Below are 25,443 nucleotides of genomic sequence, written 5' to 3'. Positions count from 1 at the left end.
TATACATTTGGACGTTTCGAGCTTTAACATCCGAGTGATGATAATTCGAATATTTCGAGCTGAATGCGAATTTGTACTACTTCGTTCAAGGGATGACGATTCCCAAGAAATATGACTCAATCACCGGATTGCTAATAAATGACCCAAACATTGGACATGGGCTGATAAAGTAACAATCCGTACTATGCAACATACCGAACGGACGCATCGTAACCTGATTAAATCTCGTAAAATACCCGAATTGAAAAATTGTTTGTATCTTCTGGAGTTGTAACTTTAAAATCGTATAATTCGCATTTTTTAACAACTATTATTTTGTTATTGATAAAATTGTTCTCGAGTCCTATGTATCTTGTAGTGTGGGACAAGAGATGTATATAGCATCCAACTTGGATTATGTGTGTCTACAGTTAAAAAGTTGCAGATGTTCTCGACTTCAAAAGCTACACAATTGTGATACTTTCATGTCCCGTGGTCACTGAATTTGCTCCTTACAAAAAGATGGTAAAACACCATTGATACTCACGGGAAATTCAGGGTCCGATTCCAGCAAGGGTCACTAGTCCAGACGCAGGTTTTGAAATTACCTTGAGCCTGAAATCACAAAGAAGATCGTTAGGAGGGGGCCAGGAGGGTGTCCTGGCGTAGCCCCTCCGACGCTCAAATCAGTGACTGAGGATGTATGGGCGGAGCAGCTAAGGGTGCTGCTGAAAACAATATATTGAATCCCTAATTATACGCTCAAACCTGGTATTTATAGGAGAATACATGGGCTTGTCATGGACCATTCACCTGCGGGCCTTAGATATGGGCCGCAAGTTTGGGCCGGATCTTGATGGGTTCATCCCAGGGGTATCACCAGTCTCCCCCTCCCGAGTCGAACTGAATCGTATGTTCAAAGTTCGATTAATTGCGTTGTTCTAGGTTTACAACATGTGAGTTGTGTGTCCTTCTCGCCATCTGTCAAGTCTCCAAAAATTTGGAAACAAATAAAGTCGCAATCCTGTAGCGTCGCCCCCTCCCCACGCTCGCCGCTCGCCCCTGCCGCGCACAACGCCCCAGCTGCGCGCCACTCGCCCTGTCGACGCTCGCCGCCAGCGCACAATTCTCCAGCCTAGCCTCGCCAAGCGCCGCCCTCGCCTAGCCACACCACACTACCCTCGTCGAGTCTACGCCCAGCCCTTACGCTTGCCTGCTTCGCCCTCGCCTGCCTATACACCTGCCGAGCTCGCCCCTCACCAGTCGCCCACACGCTCGCCCACACGCTCGCCCTCGCCTGCCCATACACCTGCCAAGCTTGCCCCTCACCAGCCCTGCCAGCTCGCCCAGCCCCTCAGCTCGCCTGTCACGCTCGCCCATCACCGCCCAGCCAGCTCGCCCAACCCATCAGCTCGCCTGACAGCACGCCCACACGCTCGCCCTCGCCTGCCCATACACCTGCCAAGCTCGCCCCTCGCCGCATGATTGCCCACGCCGTGCCACGCTCGCCCCTCGCCCGAGTGCTCGCCCCTCGGCGTATGCCACGCTCGCCCTGCCTTCTCCTCGCCTCGCCATCTTCCCGCGCAAGCCACCGCCCAGCCTCGCCATGCCGCTTCTCGCCTGAGCGCCCGTCACGCTCGCCCCGCCCAGCGTTCAGCCCAACGTGGATCACCCTCGCCCCCTCGCCCGCTCGTTCGACGTTCATGCCGCAAGTTCGCCCACACAAGCGCCATGCTCGCCCGACGTCCACGCCGCAAGCTCGCCCATCACCTCGCCCACACAAGCGCCATGCTCGCCCGGCGCCACGCCCAGTAATTTCACTGCGGCAAACATCTTTCGTTATCGACAAACAAAATAAATTTTTCTCCTCCCAAACTCTGCTCCTCTACTAGGCGATGCCTTAGTAGGAAAAATAAAATTTAATTTCTCCCAAACTCTGCTCCTCTGCTAGGCGATGCCTTAGCAGGAAAATTTAATTCTCCTCCCCCACTCTGCTCCTCTGCTAGGCGACGCCATAGCAGAAAAATAACATTTTTCTCCTCCCAAACTCTGCTCCTCTGCTAGGCGATGCCTTAGCAGGAAAATAAAAATTCACCACCCCCACCTTCTAACTACTCTGCTAAGCCGGGCCTTAGCAGGAAAATAAAAACTCAACACCTCCACCCTCTAACTCCTATGTTAGGCCGGGCCTTAGCAGGAAAATAAAAATTCAACACCCACACACTCTAACTCCTCTGCTAGGTCGGGCCTTAGCAGAAAAATAAAAATTCATCACCTCCACACTCTAACTCCTCTGCTAGGTCGGGCCTTAGCAGGAAAATAAAAATTCAACACCTCCACCCTCTAACTCCTCTGCTAGGTCGGGCCTTAGCAGGAAAATAAAATTTACCACCCCCACACTCTAACTCCTCTCCTAGGTCGGGCCTTAGCAGGAAAATAAAAATCACCACCCCCACCCTCTAACTCCTCTGCTAGGCCGGGCCTTAGCAGGAAAATAAAAATTCAACACCTCTACACTCTAACTCCTCTGCTAGCTCGGGCCTTAGCAGGAAAATAAAATTCACCACCTCCACCCTCTAACTCCTCTGCTAGGTCGGGCCTTAGCAGGAAAATAAAATTCACCACCTCCACCCTCTAACTCCTCTGCTAGGTCGGGCCTTAGCAGGAAAATAAAAATTCAACACCTCCACACTCTAACTCCTCTGCTAGCTCGGGCCTTAGCAGGAAAATAAAATTCACCACCTCCACCCTCTAACTCCTCTGCTAGGTCGAGCCTTAGCAGGAAAATAAAATTCACCACCTCCACCCTCTAACTCCTCTGCTAGGTCGGGCCTTAGCAGGAAAATAAAAATTCAACAGCCACACACTCTAACTCCTCTGCTAGGTCGGGCCTTAGCAGGAAAATAAAAATTCAACACCCACACACTCTAACTCATCTGCTAGGTCGGGCCTTAGCAGGAAAATAAAAATTCACCACCCACACCCTCTAACTCCTCTGCTAGGCCAGGCCTTAGCAGGAAAATAAAAATTCAACACCTCCACCCTCTAACTCCTCTGCTAGGTCGGGCCTTAGCAGGAAAAAAAATTCAACACCTCCACACTCTAACTCCTCTGCTAGGTCGGGCCTTAGCAGAAAAATAAAATTCACCACCCCCACCCTCTAACTCCTCTGCTAGGCCGGGCCTTAGCAGGAAAATAAAAATTCAACACCTTCATCCCCTAACTCCTCTGCTAAGCCGAGTCTTAGCAGGAAAATAAAGATTCCACGTCTCCGCCCTCTAACTCCTCCACCCTCTAACTCCTCTGCTAGGTGATACCTTAGCAGGAGAATGAAAATTCAACGCCCCCACCCTCTAACTCCTCTGCTAGGTGATACCTTAGCAGGAAAATAAAAATTCAACGCCTCCACCCTCTAACTCCTCAGCTAGGTGACACCTTAGCAGGAGAATGAAAATTCAATGCCCCCACCCTCTAACTCCTCTGCTAGGTGATATCTTAGCAGGAAAATAAGCATTTTCTTCTACACGCTGCTCCTCTACTAGGCGATGCCTTAGTAGGAAAATAAAATTTTTCTTCTACACGCTGCTCCTCTACTAGGCGATGCCTTAGTAGGAAAATAAAAGTTCTTTTCCACCCCAACTCTGCTCCTCTGCTAGGCGATGACTTAGCAGGAAAATAAAATCTCTCTTCCACCCCAACTCTGCTCCTCTCTCTTCCACCCCAACTCTGCTCCTCTGCTAGGCGATGCCTTAGCAGGAAAATAAAATCTTTCTTCCACCCCAACTCTGCTCCTCTGCTAGGCGATGCCTTAGCAGGAAAATAAAATTTATTTCATCCTCAGAATACAACAACATCCATGAACTTAATATAAGAACTTGGTTTTATTGAATTTCAACTGATTACATGGGAAAATGCAAAGATGAAATACATCAACAATAAATTCAAGAGTAATATTTTCTGAGGTGGTAAGCACTTCAGGGTCTCTTTGAAGCCTTGCCCTGCGCTTTCTCCAACTTTTATGCTCCTCTTATACCTTCACAGAACAAAGTTACCCACTTAGAAGCTTCTTCGAATGACTCTACGACTGCAAGACTGAGCTCAAGCTTCCATGCGAATGCTCGCGACCTCTCTTTTCTTCTTCCTTCACGATTCTTTCATAACAAAGACGTGCGACTTTTTGGTCCCCGCATAGGACTCCAACTCCTTTTCCCACAGGAAACTTAAGCTTTTGATGATAACTGGAAGCTACTGCTCTAAAATCCTTCAGGGCTGGTCGTCCTAGAATTCCATTATACGCTGACGGGGTATCTACTACAGTGAAGGCTATCATCTTTGTTACCCGCCGAAAATCAGTCCCCAAGGATAGGGGAAGAACAATCTGACCCAAAGGCAAGATGACGCGTTCTGCAAACCCATACAGCGGGGTGGATATCGGCTCAAACTCAAATCCTCCCATCTTCATTTGATCCAACGTGCTCTTGAACAAGACGTTCACAGAGCTTCCATTATCAATAAATATTCTCGCCACATCATAATTGGCAATGGTGGTCGTTACCACCAAGGCATCGTTATGTGGAGTCACAACGCCTCAGAGGTCTTCCAGCCCAAAGCTGATGACGGGGTCTTGTGGTAAGTCTGCACCCCTAGATATCTCAAAGTTCTCCAACCCTCTCCCATGTGCCTTCCGAGCTCGCCCAGAGTCTCCATCAGTAGCACCCCCCGAGATCATATGAATCATTCCTCTCGTAGGGTGGTTATCCTTATTCATTCCCCTCCTCGGTTCGACGAGCTCCTGAGAGACATCTTGACATCGACCTTCCCCTCTCTGCTCCCCGATCCTCTGATTTATCCATGGAGGGCCTTGACCACTCCTAGGGGGCGAGCGAGACCTTTGTCGACTCCTGAATGAGGATCCTTCTCGTCTATCCCGTGAAGGCAATCTAGCACTGCACCCAACCCTTCGCGACTTCTCCCACCTCCCCGCGGGCTCCCTCACCTCCCTCACCTCGTCCCGACTCCTATCCAGGGGAACATGGGATGAGAATTGTCTTCTACTACTAGATCTGTCTTCCTCTCTTTCCCCTGCACCCCTCTTCCTTCCTCCTTTCTCCGCTCCCTCAACTCTACTTCCTCCGGGCCATTTCTCCATCCTTCTGTACCGTTGGGCATCTTCCAAGTTTACATATTTCTCAGCTCGAGCCAACAGATCATCATAGCTCAACGGAGGCTTCTTGACCAGCGACTTGAAAAACTCCCCTCCCCTCAATCCTTGTGTGAAGGCACTTATCATGATGTCCGGGGTAGCCGCTGGTATTTCCAGCGCTGCACTGTTGAAACGCTGGACAAATTCTCGCAAAGTTTCATTCTCTTGCTGTTTCATCACGAACATGCTCAAATAATTTTTCTGGTGCCTCTTGCTGCTAGCAAATCGGTGCAAGAAGGCAACTGAGAAGTCCTGAAAAGAACGTATAGAGTTGGGTTGCAAAGTGTTAAACCACTGCTGGGCTGACCTCACCAACGTGCCCAGAAACACCCTGCACCTGACTCCATCCGAATATTGGTGCAACAGAGACGCATTCTCAAACCTCCCCAAGTGTTCCTCGGGGTCAGTATGTCCATCGTACTCTCCCACATTCGACTGTCGAAAATTTGGAGGAAGCCCTTCTTCTAAAATGGTTAGTGAAAAAGGACTTCCTCTCTTGGGTGTCGGCGCTCTGCTCCCCAACTGCTTGCCTCAACATTTGTATTTCTTTCCACATCTCCTCTATCTCCGGATTCTCTTCACTTGGGAGGGGTCGCGTCTCCTCCCCCCTACTCTGACTGCCCTCCACATTCTCCTCTTGCTCCTGGCGAGCGGCTTGCTCTTCTACAAATATAGACTCTTTATTCCTCTTCATTGCCTCATCCACTGTCCGGGTGATAAATTGGCCCAACTGTTCCAAAGTCAAGTTCCCCACATTTTCATTAGGACGGGGTTGCTCGACCATGTTCTCTTGACGAGGTTGTTCTGTTCTCGCCTCCTGATGGGGTTGTTCCTACCTTGCCTCAGCATGAGACTGTTCTGGTCCCCTCTGAGGACGCGATGATGCTGAGGTAGCTCTTCTACTCCCTCTCCTGCCTACCATCTCTACGTCTCAACTCAAGTTTTCCCACAGACGGCGCCAAGTGATACTCACGGGAAATTCAGGGTCCGATTCCAGCAAGGGTCACTAGTCCAGACGCAGGTTTTGAAATTACCTTGAGCCTGAAATCACAAAGAAGACCGTTAGGAGGGGGCCAGGAGGGTGTCCTGGCGTAGCCCCTCCGACGCTCAAGTCAGTGACTGAGGATGTATGGGGGGAGCAGCTAAGGGTGCTGCTGAAAATAATATATTGAATCCCTAATTATACGCTCAAACCTGGTATTTATAGGAGAATACATGGGCTTGTCATGGGCCATTCACCTGCGGGCCTTAGATATGGGCCGGAAGTTTGGGCCGGATCTTGATGGGTTCATCCCAGGGGTATCAACCATGAAATCTAATGTCTACCTTTTGTCATCAGCACCAATTAAACCAGAAAGAAAAAAAAAGAAAAAAATGGGCACTGCCTCAATAAAATCTTGGGAAAAAACCCATAAAACACCTGAAAAGAAGCAACTAGTTACACAGAAAAACCCGCCTATAACTTTTTTAATCAACATTTGATTCTTCTAAAGTTAAGATTGTATGTATCTGTTCCGCTGTTGATTTGCCTCTGACTTAACTAGCAAAGATATTGAGCTTGTATCCGGTCACGGTTACTTTCCCACCAATGTTTCGCGTGCACCTCTCCAAATTTTTCACGGCTACAACAAAACCACTCAAATTCAGACAATTTCAACCTACAACTCTGGAATTTCATGAGTTCACAACTTACTTACCTGAATCTGACACGACGAAGTTCTCTGGTTCCATCAACAAGTTGTCTGATAGTAATATAAACACCAGGTTCATCTTCTTCAATCCACTCAGATTCAATGTCACTTGCATTGCTAATAGAAACTGAAGCCTCGTCTCTTGAAGAAGTTGTCATTCTTGAAGTTTCCATAGACATATCACTTTTCGGGCCACAGCTCGGGTAAGCACTCGATCCGGGATTGTAATATTGGCTGCTGCCTTGGAGGTTGTACCTAGGAGTCCACTCTCTGTTCAAGGATGGAGTCATTCGAGGGCTTTCTAAGGCCGTTCCAAGCCTAGAATATGTCGAGTCTCTCTGCAATAATAGCAAGTGAAGAGTTTGAAATATTAATTTACAGTATCATTATAGAGTAAAAGAGCAAAATTCAAGAAAAAGATAATGTGAGTTTACTCCATCCTCAGATCTTCCTGGAGTGTTGAGACCTTGCTGATTGAATTTCTGAACATTGTACAACTCCATTATCCTGTCGTAGTTTTCGCCCCACCATCTCTGAGCTTGCCATTTGTCAAACATCTCCCGGCTTCAGATACATGTTAAGCAGGCGCGATCTTGTATTAATATAGACTCAAATAAAACTAAAATCAACGTCCATTTGCCTATGTTGTCCAATTTTAAGTTGTGAAGTGGCAATCAATTTGGAATGTTACAGCAGTAATGATATATCTAAATATCAAATGGTATATATAACTATATATATTGTTTCCAAAAGTTGTACAATCTTTTAAATCGATACGTACTTGAAACGGATTCGTTTAAGATCATTCCCACCTCGAGGGAGTGACACAAAAGTGATTTGAACACCAGGCTCCACCTGTGCCATCCATTCTTTCGGTTCATTATCGTTTTCGGGTGCCATTTCTCCATCACGAGCTGAGAAAGATTCTAGTCCACCGGTGCTTCTGTCGCCACCAAATACCGTGAATGTTGAATCAAGTCTCTTAGCTCGATGTCCTGATTTTGTAAAATCCCAAGCTGGTGTCGAACTTGAGCTTCCCGGTTGGGCATATGCATATGGAACCCCCTCAGAAATTGTATCGAAATCGGAATAAGATCTTTGTCCTCTCTTGAAATTATCATCTGTTTGGCCTGGCTTACCTTTCGAAGATGATCCTGAGACTTTTAATGCCATATCCTTGATCTGATCATGAAAAAATTTCCTTAGCTTTGGTAGGCCACTCCACTTAACGAATAAGAAAACAACAAGACATGCGGATGGATTCCCTCGTTCACCACAGAGTAAACGGGCTAGTCATGTGTAATAACTAATGATTCTAGTCAAATGCATTCTCCAAGCATGTAGAGGTTAAAAAATTCAACCTTTTGGTCTGATATATTTCTAATTGAGGTTAAATTTTTGTATAGTTTTGAATTCACTGCTTCACATGGTTCATGTCAAATGCATATGATCTTGACGATTTAGATTGAAACCTCGAGTTCTCTGAAGAAACCCAGTCATGCCAACCTCAAGATACTTGGTACAGAGATAGAAACTGATACTTTTATTTCATAATGCTAATGTACGGAAAACAAGACAAAAGCTTTTGCATTATACTGTTGAACAACCAAATTTGGGTTCCCTTGTGCCACGGGGCCCCCAAGAAAACTATACAGTGTAGCAGCCTGGAATTAAATGAGTAATACTTCATCAGATTTGACATAGAAATATGCTTGAAAAGCAGTTCATATTTGGCTAGTCCCATAAACACACAGCTTTGCAGCACAAAGTACTGACACTTACATTACAGGCTAAATAGCTGGTTTGTGAAGTCCAAAGCAACTGATAGATCTGATTAAATCTAATTTTTTGATTGCGCTAGTACTCCTGAGTCTACAAAAACTGTTCCTTGAATTGATTAAAATTAAAATTCTCGAAATAACTAAATAAAATCTTTCCTCCACTCCAGATCTCGAGAATTTTAACGTATTGGAGGGCAGGAATTCAGTGTAGACCACGTCAAGGATCAGTTTTTTGCATATGTATTCATGTCCTGTCTTTTCTGAAGATCCCCACAAATATGTATATATATATATATATTCCATTAAAATATTCACAGTTTCTCATAGTATCTTGTGAGTAGTTGATTCAAGATCAAAGATTGGTACGAAAGCAAATAACTTTTGAGATTTGAAGTACAGAATGACACTGTTATGTTACACCACCGACTGTGTGTCTTGAATCTTGATGTTATTTATCGGTTAACTCAAGAATATTTTTAATGCGATGTTTTTAAAATCAATATTGTATGAAGACATTCTAGTTCCACTAAAGCAGGAACCCTTCAAGCAAAATGAATCTTAGTTATAAAAAATATATTCTTGTTACCGAAAACAAGAAAAGAAATAAAGGTAAAGCCAGCCAAGAACTTGAACCCTGGCTCAGTTCATGTGCTTCGTTAAATACGAAGTCTGGTCAATTCAATAAAGTTAAAGCACTAAAAAATTTAAAATCCATGATATATATTATTACAAGTTAGAATTCCTCGTATCAAAGGATGATCAAAATGCATGGAAAGCTGCAAAAGAGAAAAGTTTGGCGTAGGGCCAAGAGAAATTATGGGACCAATCAAGATTTTCGGACACATGATCCGAGGAGTGGCGTGACATTGTCCCCTTCAATTAAAGTCATTTTCTTTGCCACTAAAAATGTGTCACACACACCCCACATGTTTCTTTAAGCCATTTCCTGTGACTGGAAGAGTCGCCTTCAACCAGCGGGGGAAAAAATAGAGAGCCAGGCAGGATTATCATCTGTCTTTATTTTAATTATTTTTATGTATTACATATGCCTAATATTGCTCCTCCTCCCTAAATTTTCAAAACTTCCATATCTTGCGCAAAGTTTCTAACTGACTTTAAGGTGTGCAAACTGCAAACATAGTTATTATTTGGTTGTTATTTGTTCCAAATCGATCGGTTGGGTCGGTTCGATTTACCTACGTGATAAGAGAAGTTTTACATCCTTGAGTTCCGGAATGATTTTAATCTATCCATTTTCAAACTAACAAGTCAGGTACCAAAGTGTATCCTAAAAAGGAGCAGAATTTGTCCACTTTTCAAATTTCAAATGGTATTTGCAACCCACATCCATTGAAATCACTCATATTTCTTAACGAAAACAAGGTCTTATAAAGGCAAAAAAAGTCTAGAACCAAGAAACACGTACGTACCAGCACAGTACGTTTCAGATTCAAATTTCGCTTGGACCCACAAAAGTTTCTTAGAGTGGCCCCCAAAATTGGAGTTGCGACAAAAGTAAGTAAACACATGACCAAATTCGTACATAAAAAAAAAGCGACCAACGCTAGAACACTCGTACATTAACGGGATTATGGGACTAAACCTTCTTGTTTGGACAGTGATCCATGATTTGCCGGAACTCTCCTTCTCACCAATGGGCAATGTAATAGATCAGGAATGAATGGCTAAGTTCATGTTTTCATCTTGCCACCTTTTGGCATTTTCAATGACAGATATCTAATATTGATATGTGATATTATTCGTAGAACGTGAACATATACAATCAATCAATGTCTCATTCTTAGATCATTTGATGGAAAAATGGCGATAATGCGACTTTAGCGATATAATCTCAACACTCGCTACCGTATCCAAGATCTTCCATACAACAAAACTATGTACATGTTGGGTAAAGAAGTGGAAGTGAAGAACCTGTGTAGTGAGACTTTTGACAGCGTCTTTAGTAGAGGGAGTCCCACGCGGGGCATCCTCTTCATCATCATCCCTTTGCTTTGAGCAAGTGATACATGTCAGCATCTTAACTTTTGTTTTTGTTTTTTGTTTTTTCCACCTGTAAATCCATCCATTCATTTACGTAAATTTCATTGAAATAAGTGAACAACTTCATCTATATTGCCATGATTTACATTGTACTAATATCAGAAAAACAAAGCTCAAATCTTTCCAAATTCTTTGACGTTTTTGGATTTCAACTAGATCTCTATATTTTCCTCCTCCTAAAATATTAATTAATGGAGTACAGAAATCATTATTTTTCCTTCTTGGTCTAAAATTAGTACTTTGATAAGACATTATTATTTCAAGATTTCATGTCCAAAATTCTCAAAATATGAGAATAAATTAAAGGGTACTACTCAATCTCTTGCACATAACATTAAACTAAATAAATGAATGGTTAATTAGGAATATAATTTAATAGTAGTTTGCATGTTAAACATAAAGGACCAATAATTGAACACAAAGTTCCAAAGTGGCGTCTGATGTTCCCCCCTTTAATGAACACAAAGAATAACTAAAAATGGATTTTCTGTCCAATTTCTGAAAGAAAAAAAAATTATTGATCACACTCAAGCGCAATCACCTACTTTCGCTTTTATGCTTGAACCACAATCATTCTTTGTCCTTTTTCTTGAATAATAATTCCAAACCAATAATATTTAAATTTTATTAAATAAAAGGGACCAGATGGTCGAAAAGCGACTGGGAATCAAATAAATGAGTACTGAATGTTGTAATAGGTTGCAGAAATTTGTCCCGTTTTGAAAGCGCTTCCTCAAAACTCAGAGAGACAATTCAATTAAATCATTTTCTGAAAAGTTTGAATTTTATTTCTTTGAAGTTTGAATGATTTTCAAGAAATCAAAAGTTTAACAAAGTGAGCATATATTGACATACGGACCTTATAATAATTCACTTTTCCTCTGGAATCTCTATTTCTTCACAACCTTAATCAACACAGTAGAAAATTCAAGTAAAAGATGTCAGAACTTAAACAAGAATTTCGAAATTACTTTCTGATATCGCCAACTTTCTAGAGTCTTACCTTAGAAAAACAGAACCAACCCTTCAAGAATCGGATCAATATTCTTGCAGTGGTGGCAAAGAAACCAATAATCTGTTGAATTTTACTGCTACAAGCATGTTAACGTGGAGGAGGAAAAACAGAAGGTAATCCCACTTCCGGGAAAATCAAATAACAGTACTTCATGCAGCTACAACGAATCTGCAATAAATAAAAATATTCTCCGGCGACACATGGCTGCGGATGCGGCGGTGATTCGGGGCTCTGTTAACGGCGGGGGTGGCTCGAAAAATGGGAATATTTTTTCCCTGCATAAATAGATATATATTACGAACAAACGTGTGGAAATATTTGTTCTCAGGTGCACAAATGGAAACAAGAACGAGAATGGAGACAAGGAAGGAGAACGAAGTGTGAGATTGTGTTTTGGTATTTATATAGGAAAGTGACGCCGTCAAATCCCGTCGTTATCTAACGGAAATTAGAACACCAAAACACTGCATCAAAGTTGTACACCCTGGTTCGGAAGTTGTACGCGGAGACAGAATAATTGGGTGGGGTCCTTTAAATCGGACGTTTGTGCTAACCGGGTGGCAATTGGGGCCCACCTGTTTCGTGAGGCAATCTGTGTTGGGCGCATGTACGTTCCCATGTTTTATGTCCATTCTTATCAATAAGTTTCATGAAATAATGTTTTTTTTTTGATTATTTATTAAAAATATTATTTTTTTATGTCAAAAATATTATTTTTTATTATAAATATAAATATGGTTGATCAATTTCACTAATAAAAATTTATGAGACTATCTCATAAGACATCTGATCGTCTGTTATACTTGCATATGTAAAAATTAACAATAAATTAACATGAAGCGCAGATAATTATATGTAAGAGTTGTTTAAATTGTTTCTTTTTTATTATAGTCGAAATCATTGTGTTTTTTTTTTTGCTTTTTTTTATCAAATTATTTGTTGGAACATTTTATGTTTGCAATCTTAATTTTGATATTAACAAAATTTGTTATTTTGTTGCTAATGATTTACCTAAGTGCGCATGAAGCTGAAATTGATCAGGCTTCGAATTGATCAGTTGCCAAGTCAAAATCGAAGCTATCGAGACGCAAACTGAAAGCGCCAACTGATCGCTCAAACTGAACCAGTACAATTGAAGTATCAAAAGCAGTTCAACTGATTGTCCAGTTGATAGGTGGTTCACTAAAAGACCTTCAGAAGCCTGACTAGCTGATAAAGTGTTCAACTTATGAAGAATCCAACTGACCAGTTCAATTGAATCAATAAAATCAGTTCAGCTGACGAGTCAACTGATTTCACCTCACCAGTTCAAGACCAGTTCAACTGACTAGTTGAAAGCATCAGTTTGGAATCAATCAGTTTGCATAACAGGACAAGCTTATCAAAAGTGAAATCCAGCTGCGCGCATTAGGGAAAAGCAACAGTACTATCAATAGTACAATAATGGACGTTGCAGCAAAGCTTATAGACAAAATGTTTCAGAATGGCTGTCGGAAAAGTCGAGACGCAAATTTCAAGGAACGCATTCAAGCTGCAACGATCACATGTGATGAGTCTTGATGTACGGTCGCATTGTTGCTATAAATACAGACCAAGCCCATCAACATTAGCATGGTGCAAAAACAAGATAGAAAAGAGAGGGCACACATATCGTATATCAGCTTACAAAGAAGCAATCAGCTCAGTTGAATGAACTCTCCAAAGTTATATCAGCTTAATTTATAAGCATATTTTCCCTCATTCTGTGAGATCCTACAACAAAAACGCTAAACGACAACGGATAAAATCTGTTGTTGTAGGCCATTTAAAATTGTTGTAATTGACAGTATTGTTGAAAGTGTTCTACGACAACGGTTTTAAACCGTTGTCGTATCTCTAATTAGCGACGGTTTTTGTCTAAGCCGTCGCTAAAATTAATGACAGTTTAAGTTATTAGCGACGGTCTAATTCGCTAATTAGCGATGGTTTAGACATAATCCGTCGTTAATTTTTTAAGTAAAATAAAAAAATTAGTTTTTATAATTTAATAAATCTAACAAAAAAAGCTTCCTATCTTTTTAAGCTAATAAAATTCATAATCTTAACTAACATTTAGAAATTTAACAAGAATTGAAGCGAAAAAACTTACACTAAATTGAAACTAAAATCGTACAAGAGATGAAAATGTATCGTAGATGTGGACGGTGTGGAGGAAAATGGACCGAAAATACGAGTATTTATAGACAATTTGCGACGTTTTTGGTAGAACAGTCACTATTATCGACGGTTTGTTAATTAAACCGTCGCTAGCAAAAAGCGTCGCTATTATAGAGACAGTTAAGTAAAGACTGTCGCCAATATTTAAACAGTCGCTATTTTAAAAATTGCGACGGTTTTAATAAAAACCGTTTAACAATAAATTAGTGACGGTTTCACAAAAACCGTCGCTATTTTAAAATTTTCGACGGTTTTATTAAAGACTGTCGCCAATATTTAAACCTTCGTTATTTTAAAAATTGAGACGGTTTTAATAAAAATCGTTTAACAATAAATTAAACCGTCGCTATTTTAAAATCTGCGACGGTTTAATAAAACTATTGCAATTTTAAATTAGTGACGGTTCAAAAACCGTTGCTATTAACGAAACAGCGACGAGTTTTGTTTAAATCGTCGTTATTTTAACCACGGTTCACTAAAATCGTTATCGTTTCTTCCAAAAAAAAAAACACGTTAATCCACAACGGTTCACTAAAACCATTGTCGTTTGTCCAAAAAACACGCTGATAGACAACGATTTTATAAATCGTTGTCTTTGACCCCAAAAAAACGCTAAAAGACAACGGTTTTATAAAACTGTTGTCTTTTAGCGTGTTTTTGGAGTCTAAAACCGTTGTTTTGTGCTTAAAAAAATGTTTTTTAACAACGGTTTTCACTAAAATCGTTGTTAAAAAGTACAAGACAATGGTTTTTCAAAAAAATCGTTGTCTTTTGAGTGTGGTTGAAGACATATTTTGTTGTGGATTGCTGCTATAAATGCAGACCAAGACCATTAACATTAGCGTGGTGCAAAAACAAGATAGAAAAGAGAGGGCACACATATCGTATATCAGCTTACAAAGAAGCAATCAGCCCAGTTGAATAAACTCTCCAAAGTTATATCAGCTTAGTTTAAAAGCATATTTTTCCTCAGTGTGTGAGAACACTTTCGGGTAGTTTTTAGAAATCAGTTCTCTCACACACACACCACCGCCACTCAAATATCGTCTTGCACACAAAAGTAAAACATGTGTATGTAGTCTTTGACACACAGAAGTTAAACAAGTGTTGGCTGAAAGGTGATGCCCTAAGTCTAGACTAAGAGTTCAGTTAGGCAGTGCGTAAGTCCTAAGCTAGGTGAGTTATTACACTTGTCGAATTAATCAAAGTCTTCTAGTGTATCCTACCCGAGGAGGTAGAAGGAGTGACGTAGGAACACTTGAAGTCTCCGAACATCCATAAACATATATTGTGTTATTTCTGTTTAACTACTTGTTTTTGTTTTAACTGATTGATTAGTTCAGTTGATATCGGTTCAATTCTATCCATAACTGAACTGATATAAGCTCAAATTGATCTCATGTAATTTTCAGTTATACAAGATATAAAATCGATTAGTTTTTTTAACGAAATATTAACCGATCCTTCACTATCAGTTTTTTAACCCAAATATTAGAAATCATTCAATAAAGATTGTAAATGTACAAAAGTTTCATAAAAAACTTTAAATTGAAATTATAATGAAGTGTTAGTTTTTGTCTCCCTAGATTATATGCTTTATTACACCTGAAAAAAACTTTTGTCAGATGTCTACCTTCCGACCTATGGTCCTACAATTATTTTCATTTATCCGTAGAAACGAAAAATTTCACATTATTTTTATATTTTATTATAAATTTTCTAATAGGTAATCCCTTACTTTTTTCGTTTTATGTCCATTAATTAATTGGTAAATATGGGATTTTTTTTTTAAACGGTGCAGCTCGAAATCGAATTATTAGTCAACTAAACAAAGAACGTTCACAAATTAAGACTTTTCGAAAATGACTAAATACCAAATGTAAAAAAATGCTCGACTCTAACGTGTTCGTTCGAGTTCTCAAGCTCGTTGACCTATGGAGTAATCAATATCAATCCTCGTTTTGAATTAAAATATTTTATTTTAATATTATATATTGCGTCGTCACGTGTTAATTATATTTTTATTTAGATTTAGCATGCTTCTAAAATAGAATCATATTTGAATTATTTTCAGTGAAAAATTAAATAATCGACGAATGAATTGAATTTCTCAGCTAGATAGTAATTACACTCCTTGCACGTAAGAATCTCTACTTAGATTCTCTGGCATGGATAGTAAGGGTTTGTTTCAACCTACGAACGGTCCGGATCACTCCACATGAGTGATCCGGGCCCACCTTCCTGTAAAAAAAAAAAAAAATTGGCTCGAAAAAATTCGAGCCGTTGGATCGACCCCTGCAGGCAGTGCCCGCAGGGGTAGGGTCGACCGAACCGATAGTAAGCTAGCTTGAATTTGTGTGTCTACATCTTGCTTGAATCAATGTTAGACTATCTTCCAAATAAAAATAATAATCAATGTTAGAGTAAAAATAGGTTGTTTTCCCCTGGAAAAAAGAAGATATAGTTTGGTTTTGGATAAGAAATAATCTTTCGCCAAATCGTCTCGTTTTCAATGTTAAGTAGCACCGGATGTAATCTTCAGATCAAGTTGAATGACTTTATGTTGGGTAAATTTCAAGTTTATCTCTTGTTGATCTATATAGATACAATAATAATTATGATGAATTTGAAATGCACTCGATATGAATGTTATTTCAAATATATATCGTTCATATTTAACATTCTCTATAGACCAGCTAGCATGCTTAATTCTCATGTTTGGAACTTTTGTTTTTCTTGAATATGCCCAATATTGTGTTTGTATAGACTCTTTTAATATATAAATAAATTTATTTACTTATATATATATATATATATATATCCCAATATATGTATGTATGAGATGACCAGAGAGTGCCTCTTTTGTTCCTGTCCAGTTTTTGACGAATGTGCAAGCAAAAGACAAATTCGAACATGGCAAGCCATGCATGCATGTGTCCATCTCATATATATATATATATGTATATATATATACAATTTTGATATCATGCACACCTACCGTGCACACCTTTGTGAGCACCGATGAGGTGTCACTCGCCCATTGGATGGACAATTTTTCTATATTTCATCACATCCAATGGGGAGAATGACACCTCATCGGTGCTCACAAAGGTGTGCACGGTAGGTGTGCAGGATATCAAAACTGTATATATATATGTATATATATAGTTTTGATATGTTGATTATTTATTGTATTCATTTCTGTGTTTCTGTCTCCACAAATGAGGTGATACTCATATATTTGACGTATAATTTGGATATACTTTGTTACATTCAATAAATGTGTGTTATCTCGTTGATAAATATGAAAAGAGCACAATGAATAACTATAACTAGTATATCAAATATATATACACACACACACAAATAGGAAAGATTCTGAAAACAAAACATGCAGGCCCCTCGATTCTTACGTACGTAGTACGCTCTTGTCTTACCTTGTAAGTAGAGCATCGATAATATAATCCACGGATATATATATATATATATATAAATAGAATTAACAAAGTTTTTTTTTATATTTTCTAAAAAATATTCTGTCGACGTACTTTAATCATATTCCCACACAGACAATGTTTCCAATATCACTTTATGATTATATGCATATGTAGCTAGCTGTATTCTGGTTTCAAATTAAACACACGATTGAGCTTAAAACATCCGATGAAGGCGAATTATCCCTGTCGAAAACATGAACTCGAACTCGGTGTAATTTGTTTCGTATTCAAATTAGAAAGGATCTCCCAATTCACGGCTGTTACCAAATTATGCATGTTTATTCGATGTAATAACAATGGAGAGATCGATGTGGGCAAGAACATATTCTTTAGTAGCTTTTTAACTAGAGTTGTGGGATGTCTTCTTTCAACTTTATTCTTTGGTCTAATTAATGATATATCTTTAAGCAAATAATTAAATATGTTCGGAATATCGAGACATGCATGCATCCTCTCAAAATTTCTAATTCAAGCTATGAATTTTGTGTCTTTTGTCCGTCTCAACATATTTGGTATCATTTAAAAGTAGTGCGTGGAGATAAACAAATTTCAGTTTACAACAAAATCATTGGGGTGAATTGATCTAAATACAACATTTGATTTGGTGTGTTTGGTAGTTTGGTTAATTGGCTCCTGTCCACTAATGATTCAAAAAAAATTATTAGATCATGATTGAACTTGATGATATCCGGGTGAATCGGGTATGAGATACGTAGGCAATCCATCGAATGATGAGGATAATTTTATGGTTAGGAAATTTGAGCAAGGATAAATGCTTCAACTGTAACCTGCAAACATGTAAAGTAACTCTCGAATGGGCGCCGGAGGAGTGTCCAGCGTATCCAATCCGATGCTTAAGTCAGTAGGTTGAAGATAAGGGCAATATATGTACGAATTTATGTGAATGCTTGAAGATACAAAATTCCAGAATCTATAAATGAGAAATTTATCTGCTATTTATAGGAGAAGATATCATCATTACCTTGTTTTCAGTGTCCACCTGCTAAGTATGGCAAGTCGTTGCCCATACCTTTGCTTCTGATGACTTCTAAAACACGCCAAACCCATGCTATTCTGATAGATTAGATAGCCCATATTCGATACAATCGAGTGTGGTGCGCTTCTCGAGGTAGCCCGTGTAGAAGTTCCCGGGAGTTTGCATGAGAGCCCGGACGCTCGATTGCCCGGGAAGAAAATATCTCGGGCGTCCCCATGCCCGGCTACTGAAGAAGGTTCTATGCATATTGACTCTGATTCGGGGGTATCACCAGAACTGGTCGACAAAAGTATTAATAGATTTAAAAAATATATATGAATTTGATTTGAGTATATGAATCTGATTTGAAGAGATTTAAAGAACGAATTTGAAACAACACTATCTTACATGTATTACAAATCCATCACGGTCACTATTACATCTACGTATACCAATTAACGGTAAAAAGATGTATTTGAAAATTCACTCAACATAAACTCGTTCAAGCAATCAAATAAATTTTGAAATTTATTCACGGCTTCAAATCTCTCAATCCAGTCACACTCAATTTAAAATATAACTCACACATGGTGTGTGAACCTAAAATAAATAAAAAAAAGTGAGTGACTTGAGAGATCTCAAAAACAATCGAGAAAAGCACAGTCAAGATCGAAAAAGCCATTAGCCGCCATCCCTCCATTAGCTCGCTCCAAGCTTTCTTCACATCTTTCCAATCTAATATCTACGGACCTGTTTGGTTGCGAATTTCAAATCAATCAGTCTACGAAGCAACTTTCTTATTAGTTCTCGAGTCCTCCTTTTTTCTTTATTTGTTTCTTATTCCCATTTGCCAAACGGGCTTCCCCGATGGTGTGAAAATTGAGTGGATTGAATTTTGGCACGTAACTAAATATTTAAAAACTAAATAAATAAAGCATCCCTATTGTGTTAATTAGCAAAGTAAATTATTAATAAAATAATTACGATATTTTTCTTGTAGTGTAGAAAAGTAAAATCAATGCAAATCATTTTTATGAAACTCAGTTTTTATATAATTGTAAGTACATTTAATCAGATATATTTGAATAAAATGAAAAAAAAAATGTATTATTTTAAAAAAATCATGTATATTGTTTAAAAATTATTTTGACTTCCATGTAAAGAAAATTAAAAAATTGGGTAATGTTACTTTGGTAGTAGCTAGTTTTCCCATTGGGTAAGTGCATATGGGTCCATGGTGTAGGGTTAACTAGAGGCAGCGGCCTTTAATTCAAAATTGATTGGGTAATGAATGTAAGATCTGATGGAACATTGGTTCATTCTCACCAAATGTCATTTTGTCAATGTTAAATTAATTTTGATACAAACCCAAGTTTTCAGCAATGCCACAAACTCAAATTAAACGAACACAAAATAGTAATAAAATAAATAAATAAGTAAACGGGCACGAACCGAAAGCTTGGTCTCTCGGGACAGTGGCACCTTACTTTCAACGCGCAACGCGCTTTGCTTATTATAGAGTGGATATCGAGTCGCTGATATCGAGTCCTTATCAACGACTATCGAGCGAGCTTGGCTTGGTATTTGTCGGATTATATCGATTTTCAAAAGTACATTGAAGTGGTTCAAGAAAGACTTCCATGGTTTCCTCTCTTATATCTACTAAGGCAAGGCACATTGTCCTGTTCTTTGTAGTTTTAGCTCATTTGGACAACTAAGAATATATATTTTTTTTAAATTTGTAGTACCAAGTGCTTGTCGCTGGTGATAATGATACAACTCAAATCTTTTTAAATTGTATAGCAGCTCAAGTGTTACGTTCACATTACTCTCCTAGTATAGACAGTTATTGCTCTTAATGGTTTTTTTTCAATAATTGTACTCATTGTAATCAATGAGAATCTAACATATGACATTGAATCGGATACTAATTATAAGACTGAGCGTTTACCGTTTTACCAAAAGTTATATTTGATGGTAAGTAGTACAACTCAAATCTTTTTAAACTATATAATAGCTCAAGCGCCACAATCAATCACTCTCATAGTAAAGACAATTATTGCATCTAGCACTTGTTTGGTTTGTCCGAAGAAGAGTGATACCCTCGGGGAGGCTCGGGTCAGGGGTTTTGAATGATCTCGGGTCACAGATCAGGTTACGAAAAGTTTTGAGTCAATCCGATAACAGCCGAGCAAAATCATCTTCTGAGGCTACCAGAAGCTCGGGATTTCAGACGAGTTCTCGGGTGATGGCTTTCTACCCAGGTTATCTCGATAATAGCACCGCACTCGAGTGCATAAGCATGTGATACTTTTTTTTAGTAATCATTACCATCAAAATCATATGGATTTGATAGGGCGAAAAGTACAGCTTGGCGTGCCAGAAAATTTGGTGTCAGAAAATAGGCTATAGGCAACATATTTTCATGATTAGTAAGTATCCACTAAAAACAAGGTCATAATTGACTTTCTTGCTATAAATATCAAGTTTACTTAACATTTAGAGATTCATTCACATATATATTGCCTATATCATTTACTCTCTAGAATTTCGTACACCATTGACATAGTATTCTCTTTGCTACATTGGTTCTCCTCGTTCATCTGCTGACTTTAACATCGGGGTGCTCACGTCGGACACCTCGCTGGATTCCATTCATGTGATTATCTTCGTGTTTGCAGGTCAGCACATGATTTTTTAGGGAGAAAAGCCTCTGGTTTGAACACAAATTGATGTGCTCTCATCTCTCATCACTTTTACCCTCAATCAAGTAAATTGTCCGACCCAGCTCACCCGATTTACTCGGATCAAATCAAAGAGCAATTTTGAAGATCACACGATCCCTTATTCCATAGTACCCAACTAAACAAAGACCCACAAAATCTCAAGTTGAATGAAGGCATAAAAGTTAGGAAAGAAAACCATGAAAAAGCAAAGTGCCAAGTTTTAACTTTAATTTAACCTTCGGGATGTTGGTGGTTAAAAGCTAACATTTATATATTTCAATTTAACCTTCGGAATGTTGGTGAATTTCAAATGTATTTTTGTCTTTTAGATAACTAAGACCATAAATTTCATATTCATCTCTTACATATTTATATAGTATATCATGTTAATATGATCGGGTGAACTTGAAATTCATTCTAATTTGTATTACTAATGTGTAAAAAAATTATATATCAATTTAAGATTTTATCTATTATTTAATTTTAAACAATAAAACTACTCGAAATCCATTTCTTTTATATAATTCCGGTGGTCATAGTAGATCACGTGTTTTTAATAAAACCGTATAATTTTACATTGGTTTAAATCAATGAATCTAGACCCAAACCTCAGTTACAATTCTTTCCTTATTCCCTAAGTTGGTTTTATGGCTTTTAATATTACATGTACTTTCCCTTTCTACCTGACTTCAAATTTTGTGCCACTAAGCCATCTCCAATCCATATCCTCTATTTTTCATCCTCTATCTTCCAAAATAGAGATCCATGATCTCTATTTTCAAACACCATCTCCAACTCATATCCTCTAAATATTACCAAATACTCTATTTCTTTAATTTATTTCATTTTCAACTCATATCCTCTAAATATTACCAAATAATTTTTTTTAATTTATTTCATTTTCGAACACATACACACATATAATTAATTAATTTCATAATATATTATTTAACTAAACTTAATTAATTCGCTAAACATGACACAACTACATGTAATTCGCTTATTAATTTTCAAAAGGACTATATGGCAATTTTTAAAATATCTATTTTGTAATTATTTTTCACCCCTTTTCAATCCTCTATATGAACAGTGATACTCCATAAATAGAGGATCACTGTTGCATACTCTAAAATGGAGGAAACAAATAGAGTACGGTTGGAGAAGATTTCATCCTCCATAACGAAGGATCCTCCATTATGGAAGACGGTTGGAGATGCCCCAAGAATTGCAAAAAAAAGAGCTTGGTTATGGAGGAGGGAGGCTGATTTTAATAGAATTTTCCTATAATTTTATAATGTTTTCCTTTCTACGTGACTTCAAATTTTGTGCCACTAAGAGTTGTGTTCTGAATGCAGAGATTTTGTTTGAACGGAGAGATTTTGTTTGTGAATAAATTCGAAATTTAAATTTTAAATGACACTAATTTATTTCAAATATATCACAACTATCCTTATATTTATATAAATTAATAGAATAGGTCTTTTGTGATACGGTCTCACGAATCTTTATATGTGAGACGGGTCAACCCTACTGATATTCACAATAAAAAATAGTACTCTTTTCACAGCAAAAAAAAAAATAATATTTTTCATGGATGATCCAAATAAGAGATTTATCTCACATAAATACGATTCGTGAGATCGTCTCACACAAGTTTTTCTCCAATTAATAAAGTGATGAATTTAAAATACATAGGAATGCAAATTCATTCAAACAATTAAATGGTGTGAATGCAAACTAGACAAGCAACATAATACTTGGTAATTACCCATTACTTCATTGAAATTTTTTGGTTATCGATATAGTAAATTTCACTTTCAAATTACAGAAAAAATTAGTAAAAGGGGTTATATGTGCCAAAGTGCAAAAAATTTAAGAGTTGGTTTCTTGTGAAACGGGTTTATTGGTCTACATTATTGAACGAATCGACTCAATACATATTTATTATGAAAAGTAATATTTTTAACAAAAAATATCATTTTTTTCATGAGTGAAGTCGGATCGAATATCTATATATTTAGATAATTCGAAAGCTCTCATGGACTGGCATGATGCAAACTTCTGGCCCGATAAGATATAATTCGGGAGTCACCTGTTCCAGCCTAGTAATACGGGCCAAGATTTAATGGGCTTCAGCGGTCCAACCCAATTAGGATAATAGCGTGGCAATTTATTTAAATAAAATTGTATCAAATATTGTTCTGGGTTTCCACTTTCCACCATTTGCAGTTGCAAGCCGCCACGCAGCAGGGGTTAATACATATAGCGATTTATTGGCGTTGACGCCGCGGAAGAATTAATGTACGAAATTGAATCAGACTTTAATTAAACAATAATTTTTTTTGAGACGGTCTCACGAATCTTTATATGCGAGACATGTCAACCCTACCGATATTTACAGTAAAAAGTAATATTCTTAGCATAAAAATTAATATTTTTCATGGATAATCCAAATAAGAGATCAGTCTTATAAAATACGACCAGTGAGACCGTCTCACACAAGTTTTTGCCTTAATTAAAAGATAAGATAGTTGGTTTTGACATGACTTCGCGTTGGAATGAATTTCAATTATTATAAAAACAAAAACAAAAACTTGTGTGAGACGGTCTCACAGGTCGTATTTTTAGAGACAAATATCTTATTTGGGCCATCCATGAAAAAAATTACTTTTTTATACTAAGAGTATTACTTTTTATTGTGAATATCGGTAGGATTGACCCGTCTCATAGATAAAAATTCATGAAACTGTCTCACAAGAGATCTACTCTTAAAAAAATTAACTATTTTAGATTTGTACAAACCAATGAATTTGTTATCATTGACTTCAAAACCATCAATCTAAATATAATTTAATTGAATTTTAAATACTGTTTAGAAATCGAGATATCATCACAAACTTAAGATGTGACTACCAAACGTGCTATAAGCCCTCAACAAAATCAATTAACCCACCTAAAATAAGTTAAAGTCATAGGTTACAAGTGGACGGATTTCGAATCAAATCTTCTATATAATCTAGAAGCTAAATTTTCATCATATAACTAGGAAGAATGTCACACCTTGTAGTTGGAGCGTATCTTAATATTGAAAATAATAAGTCTTGTAGTATATCAAGTAGCCAAAATTTAGTACGTTCCTTAATCATCATTGTATTTACAATGCAAAAACAAAATAAATTGCGGAAGCGTTAATAATTGAAAGAGAATGGAAAAAAAAACTAGAACAAGTGTATAAACTTCGAGATCAATCTTCATAACTAACCCAAAACATATTTTGTTCATCTTCATCTAACCGATATTCATTCTTATCTGAGGTGGGAATTAAAATGTGAATATTTTGTGAAACACTTAACTAGTGTGGGTTGATCCAACACAAATAAATAACAATTATATATACTCATACAAGTGATTTTCGAAAAATCACAACATAACGAAGCATAAATTTATCATGAACAGAACTTAGACATATAACAATGAAATTTATCTTATTTTTCATGGTTTACTAATCAATCTCCTATATGTTATTTCTCTAAAAGATTATGTCACGTAACAATTATTATAACTTCCCACATCAGGGCCATATAATATTATAATTCAGAAATCATATACCACATCAAACTCGAATCATATCAATGTCTTCTTTAAATTCATAACATGGAACAAAATAAAACGAATGAACGTAGATCCAACATAACAAAAAGATCGAAGCATAGCATTTTCGCTCACTTTAAAACGCATACACATTCTTTTAAAACGAAAAGCCTACTTGCCGAAAACTTGAAGCAACAAAGAATTGTGGAAGAATGCTTGTTGGAATACTCGAAAAATGGACAAAATGTTGTTGATGAATGTTGCTCGAAATCTAGGGAAGTTTCTGCTAGTTTTTTGTGTGCTTTACCTCTTGGTTTGATCTCTATTTACGAAGTGAGAGTATAGTATCTGAAAAGTTTCACTTCAATAGCCTTAATCAACAATTACAAGGTTGTTGCATGTTGATGATCAATTGTGTATAAATTTGAAAATTTAAGTGGCTTGAATACATGAAAAAAGGGTGCTACATTTCTACTGAATAAATAATGGATGCTCAAATTTATAATTTTCCATTGTTTATGACCCTGTGGCATTTGTTTATATATTGTTAATCAGAGAGGACAAATAACTGAAAAATATAGGTACAAAATAATTAAATATTTTTTTTATAGATCAATAATCCATAATTATATATATTAAAAAAACAATATATCCTATTTAAGAGATAAAAAATGGTTACTCTTTATATATTATTATTTGTTGAAAATAAGAGTTGAAATCATTGAAT

At 37.8% G+C, this 25,443-nt stretch overlaps 1 protein-coding gene across 2 annotated transcripts; it reads right to left on the bottom strand.

Moving 5' to 3' along the window:
* Positions 1 to 6,493: 6,493 nt before the first annotated feature.
* On the bottom strand, positions 6,494 to 10,715 carry LOC142542950 (protein Brevis radix-like 1). Of its 2 annotated transcripts, none has more exons than XM_075649885.1 (5): positions 10,587 to 10,715; positions 7,655 to 8,055; positions 7,308 to 7,437; positions 6,880 to 7,211; positions 6,494 to 6,804 (listed from the first exon to the last, which is right to left on the bottom strand). In XM_075649885.1, exons 1-5 carry the CDS (start codon positions 10,689 to 10,691, stop codon positions 6,723 to 6,725), a joined length of 1,050 nt encoding a protein of 349 aa, XP_075506000.1. In that variant the 5' UTR covers positions 10,692 to 10,715; the 3' UTR covers positions 6,494 to 6,722. The 2 variants fall into 2 exon arrangements, with proteins under 2 accessions (XP_075506000.1, XP_075506001.1); XM_075649886.1 differs by lacking the exon at positions 10,587 to 10,715 and adding an exon at positions 8,148 to 10,032 and having other exon boundaries at positions 7,655 to 8,097.
* Positions 10,716 to 25,443: the final 14,728 nt, after the last annotated feature.

The sequence above is a fragment of the Primulina tabacum genome, chromosome 4, assembly GCF_025594145.1.
Source record: "Primulina tabacum isolate GXHZ01 chromosome 4, ASM2559414v2, whole genome shotgun sequence".
Classification (NCBI taxonomy): Eukaryota; Viridiplantae; Streptophyta; class Magnoliopsida; order Lamiales; family Gesneriaceae; genus Primulina; species Primulina tabacum.
The sequence above is the reverse complement of the archived record's forward strand: the minus strand, read 5'-3'. Positions and strand labels throughout refer to the sequence as shown.

What these genes read in the sequence shown, in the direction of transcription:
- LOC142542950 (XM_075649885.1), bottom strand. Translation starts at nt 10,691, where the DNA reads ATGCTGACATGTATCACTTGCTCAAAGCAAAGGGATGATGATGAAGAG. An exon ending in CTTAAACGAATCCGTTTCAA is followed by an intron (nt 7,438 to 7,654) that starts GTACGTATCGAT and finishes ATGTATCTGAAG; the next exon opens with CCGGGAGATGTTTGACAAAT. An exon ending in CAGGAAGATCTGAGGATGGA is followed by an intron (nt 7,212 to 7,307) that starts GTAAACTCACAT and finishes CTATTATTGCAG; the next exon opens with AGAGACTCGACATATTCTAG.